Source organism: Fulmarus glacialis, unplaced genomic scaffold (genome assembly GCF_000690835.1).
Source record: "Fulmarus glacialis isolate BGI_N327 unplaced genomic scaffold, ASM69083v1 scaffold23383, whole genome shotgun sequence".
Lineage (NCBI taxonomy): Eukaryota > Metazoa > Chordata > Aves > Procellariiformes > Procellariidae > Fulmarus > Fulmarus glacialis.
This window is the reverse complement of record NW_009203887.1, coordinates 1-4,994: the sequence shown is the minus strand read 5'-3', so window position 1 is coordinate 4,994 and position 4,994 is coordinate 1. Positions and strand designations below refer to the sequence as shown.

Genomic DNA, 4,994 nt, shown 5'->3' with positions numbered 1-4,994 from the left:
TGCTATAGTCACTGACACGGCAGCACGCAGTGTCAATTATTATGTCAATTATTATTGGCATATAATATTTACACCGTATAGCCACCTGACACAGGTGTCAGTCAGTGAAAAATCGGGCTGGTGCAAACTGTCGGGTCAGGTTAACAGTGTGGTAACTAATGGAAGGCACAGCTGAACGAAGCTTCTCCTCCTGTTTTTTTTGTCACCTCGCTTTAGGTAAGCGTGACTGGTACAGAAAACTAAGGCCAGACCCGTGTTTGTCCCCAGGAGAGGCGAGGGCAGCATTTGCTAGAAAAGAGTGGAACAGATGGCTGAAAAAGTTCAAGTGTTTTGCTACAGGGAGCTGAGTGCTGCTTTTGTGTGATCCCCAGATCTCTGGATTTGCACCAGGATCAAGATAAAGCGTGTTGGCTTCCGCTGCTGTGGGGGTTTGTTTTTCTGACCTTGTAGGTGTTACTTTTTTAGGCTTCACGAGAGTCCAGAAGAAGAGCCGCATATCCTGCTGGAGTGTGACAGCGGCGTGCTGGACGCCATACAAAAACATCTGAAACTGTACAAGATCCGGAGGAAAGTAAACATCGCCCCTTGCCTTGACCTCTCTTTGTGGGCTGTCGTCCCCGGGGAGCAGGCTGGAGACATTGCCAGTTCCCTCGCTAAATGCGCAGACCAGGCTCTGATTTTAACTCCTGACCCCAGAACAGAAGTCATGGGCTGGAGACTGATTACAAAGAAAGGAGCAAATCTATCAGAGATTATCCCTGGGAGTCATATTGGAAACATTGAGGATTACCACAGGCACAGGTATAAAAAAGGTAAAGCCAAGTCTTGTATTGCGCTCTGTGTCACCGGATTTTGGGAAATTTATTTATTTATGTATTATCACAGTTTCATCTTATTATCAGAGTCCATATGCTGATCTAAGAGGAATAAATCATAAAAGCTGCATTGGTATATCTCAACGTGTTTAACTTGTTAAAAAGTACAGATATTATTCGCTGCTTTGAGGATAAAAGTGATCTGGTAGTTATAATTCTGTCTGGTGGCAGAATCAATATTTGGGCACAGTTTCCTATTACTAAGATTATGGGGCAGTGGGTCAGGAACGCTAACAGCAAAAGAAAACCAGGATTATTCATTTTCTTAGAGGGAAACTTCTGTGGTTTGAGTCATTTTGATTATTCTGGGATTACGCACAGTCTGTGTGTTTTCCTTGTTGCTAAGGAAGGAAAAGGAAACACCCTAATTTACTTTCCTGAAAATGTCTGACTGGATTCTCAGAGTTAACTCAGAGGCCAAGGGGCGGACGTTTGACCCGAGAGGGATCTCAGTCCTGCGCAGAACTCCCATTGATTTTACTGTCTCCACACAGATAGTGGATTAAATTAATTGGCAGCCTGAAAGATGATGGTCCTCTGCTTGTAAACAATGACCTGAGTCCATCTGGTTCAGAAGAGCAAGCTGTTAATGGGTCAGACTGGGCTGGACCAGGGCGGTGGTGTGCCACCTCCCTGAAACACCAGCACTCCTCTTGCTGTGTGCCGCTGCAGAAAGCTGGGTGCAACGCTCTGCTTCAAAAAAATGCTAATTTTGTGTCATTGGTCACAAAAAGAACAACTACTTATACAGACATTCAGCATTTGGGCTTTAACAAAGACAGTTGGCCAACTTACGTTCTTTAGCTTTGAAGAAAATAACTCTTATTGACATTAAAGTCTATTTGTGGGGTGTGAGTGAGAAGATTTTGGCGTTTTATGTACATTGATGCCTTTTTATGGGAGTCTGCATCGTTCTGGTGCTTTGAACTTCTACCGGTAGAGTTGTGAAGTGCTGTAAGCTTCATGAAATTAGGTTCAGTGCAGTTCTCTGTTTACACTTAAGAGTAAACATCATTTATAGCTAATGATTTCCCTGAGGCCCAAACCGGAGTACTGGGAAGTTCATTATTTCACACTGCTTCTTACAGGTTCTCTCGGTTTTATGACTCACAGCAGAGGCATATTCCAGAAATCTTAAATACTGGAGATCTCACCCCATTTACCCGTTTGTTTTACTTTTTTCCTAGGAATTCCCGAAGGTGTGAAGGATCTCCCTCCTGGAGTATCCCTCCCGCTGGAATCAAACCTGGCCTACATGAATGGCATCAGCTTTACCAAAGGCTGTTACATTGGACAGGAGTTGACAGCCAGGACCCACCACATGGGTGTCATCCGCAAACGTCTGCTGCCGGTCCACTTTTCAGCTCCTCTTCCCAAGGACAGCATTCCTGAGGGTGCCGAGATCTTAACCGAATCGGGAAAGTCAGCCGGCAAGTTCCGGGCTGGAGGAGGTGAACTTGGTATAGCTTTGCTGAGGTTAGCTAATATAAATGAACCACTCTGCCTAAATATAGCGGGTGATAAAGTGAAGCTCACTGCAAGTATACCCGAGTGGTGGCCAAAACCTGCTAGTAAATAAACGAGGAACCACCACTCGCACATTTGCCTTATTGAGGATATATTTGGTGTGATAAGTCTGGGAAGGCGACTCTGCCTTCGGCTGTTGTTCGTGGTGTTTGATGGGGGGGGCATTACAGGATTCTTCAAATTGGGATTAAACAGCAGGAACCCAAACCAGCGGTGGGTTGCTAAGAACAGGAGGATAATCTGTTAAGTGTTGCGGAGGGACCTGTGCAGGGTACGGCGGGAAGCGCAGCTTTTCCAGAGGGTGCCCCGTATTTATTTAGGGGGTGCCACATGTCGTTGGTTGGGCTGCTGCTGAATTTTCAGTCCACCGCTCGCTCAGTCCGACTGTGCTCTGCGTAGGGCGCGGTGTGTGTTCAGACTGAAGCGAGCGATGGGAGCAGGAGTTTTCCCCTTGTATGCACTGAATGTTTCTGTTCAGAACAGTCATTCTGTGGTATTATAACGTGGGTTTTTTTTAATGGAGAGCATGCTGCTCTTACTTTGCGTAAGATACATACTCAGGCTAAAGTGTTCACTGCGAATGACTCCTTGCATTGAGCTGCTTCTTAAACTTGCTGAGTGGATGTTTTTTCCCACTACTCTAACTGCTAATTGTGTTGAAGAAGAGGAATACCTTGCACTCCACATTTCAGACCTTGATTTTAATAAGTCATCCCTGGTGGGAAAGCTCTCAAACATCCCGGTCCCATCCCCTGCCCCAGCACCGGCAGAGGGAGCACAGCCAAGCAGCAGCCAGCTCCCGACCTCCGCCATGCATGCTTCCTTCGCTCAAACGGCTCTTTCAGAGAGGAAAGCGATATTTTACAGAAATACGTGCACTGGTGCGTGCCCTGGGGTGACTATTGTATTGGTGTACCGGTGCTTGGCAGAATAATCTCTTACTAGAAGCACGTGCCCTCCAGTTGCCAACAACAGTTGAGGGGTGGATTTTTTTGGCAACAACATCTTCGCTCTGTCATCTTGTAGAAAAATCCTCCGCGCTTTCCTGAAGCCTTTAGCAGGTGTTACCTCAATCCCTCCACACAGCTGGCGAAGGGACAGTGTGTCCCCAGCTCAGACCTTTGCTCCTTCCCTCAGCGTTAAGCTGCAGTCCCTGGAGAAGGGGTTAATGCCACAGGCGCTCTTGGCTCGGCCTGGTGTTCCTGTTGGAGGATTTTCACCACACTGGTTTCTCTGGCTGCTTCACCACCACGCTTGTTCCGAGACCTCTCTGTACCCCTCGTACAAAAACCTGTCTGGCGTGAGTCCCTGCCGCCATCCCTAGCTGAGGTTTTCGCCATCCACCGTCCCCCGTGGGTTTTCAGAGCAGCCCGGTACTTCAGGTTTCTTTGCTGCATTTTTCTGGCTCCCGCTGCTCTTCCGTCTTCGCACTTTTTCTTGCTTCTACAGCTAATGTATTCCTCTTTGCCCCCCCAAAGCCAACCAGCTCTGTGCCTCCTAACCCTGTCAACCTGCAGTAATTTGTAGGAGCCCTATGTATTTTTGTATTCAATAAATCCATTGCGCGCCCGCGCTCGGAGTGGTGCGTGTGTGGAAGGGCGTGATGAGAGAGATGAGCAGGTGAGATCCCACGCTGACCAAAAAAAATCTCTTGCATGCGTATTTGTAATAAAAAACATCCAAAGCACATTCTGCCACTGTTTCAGTGTCACTTTACTGTGAAAGGAATTTATCTGTGAAAAATGCTCATATTGGTTAAAACTCCTTATGCTTGCTGTAAAACGAGTGTGTGGAATTAAACATTAAAAGTTTATTGTATCAGTAATTTAAATGTGACTTGTCTGAAAGAGAAGAGACGCTACCTTTTATTTAATTTGTGTGAAGATACACAACAGAATACTTTTTCGGGTTGCTTGCTGACAAGAAACGCGTCGTACGCTGTTCGTCACCCCTTTGTCAGGTTTGAGATTGTTAAAAAGCCTTTCTGCTGGAAAAATAAATGAAAGTGCAGTGCTTCACCCTTTCTGCATCCTCCGAATGCGACAAAGGCGAGATTGTGCTGCCCGTGTTGATGCCGCTTTGCCAGAAGCAGCTTTTCCTCCGGACCCATTGTGCAAAGCCTCCTCAGAATGGTTGTATTGTACTGGTATGTGCACAGCCTGAATAAACACTACGTTTCTTCTGTTAGGGGAAGCCCAGCGTCTCTTTTTCTGGCGCGCACACGTTTCTTTTGTCTTCTTAACGTATTTGAAAGGCTTTTCTGTTGCCAACAGCTGCGGCTTACAAACGTGGGTGCTTAGACACAAAATACGCACGCAGGTTGGTTTTTCAGAGGTGCTAGATCACTTCTGGAGGAAGGATGTGGCAGAAATTGGAGAGGGCAGCTCCAATCCATGTTACCCTTTAATTTTTTATTCTCCCTCACAGCCTGCTCCATCGTTAACGGCTTTAGCCAGGTGAGCTGGGTCTGGAAGGCCAGGCTATCGGCTGCGCAGGTGCAGGGTTGATTTTGCAGGGGTGTTTGCCTCCATGACGGAGCAAACCTCCTCCAGCCAAGGCGGGACCGGGGGAAGCGCAGCGAGGGGCTCCACC

The 4,994-nt window shown here is 47.1% G+C and overlaps 1 protein-coding gene across 1 annotated transcript; it reads left to right on the top strand.

The window, feature by feature from the left end:
* Positions 1–465: 465 nt before the first annotated feature.
* Positions 466–2,520, top strand: IBA57 (IBA57, iron-sulfur cluster assembly homolog (S. cerevisiae); the record flags this gene model as incomplete). The annotated part of the gene is made up of 2 exons (XM_009574799.1): positions 466–812; positions 2,063–2,520. Coding segments are annotated over 2 exons (739 nt in total), but the record flags the coding sequence as incomplete, so codon positions are not given.
* Positions 2,521–4,994: the final 2,474 nt, after the last annotated feature.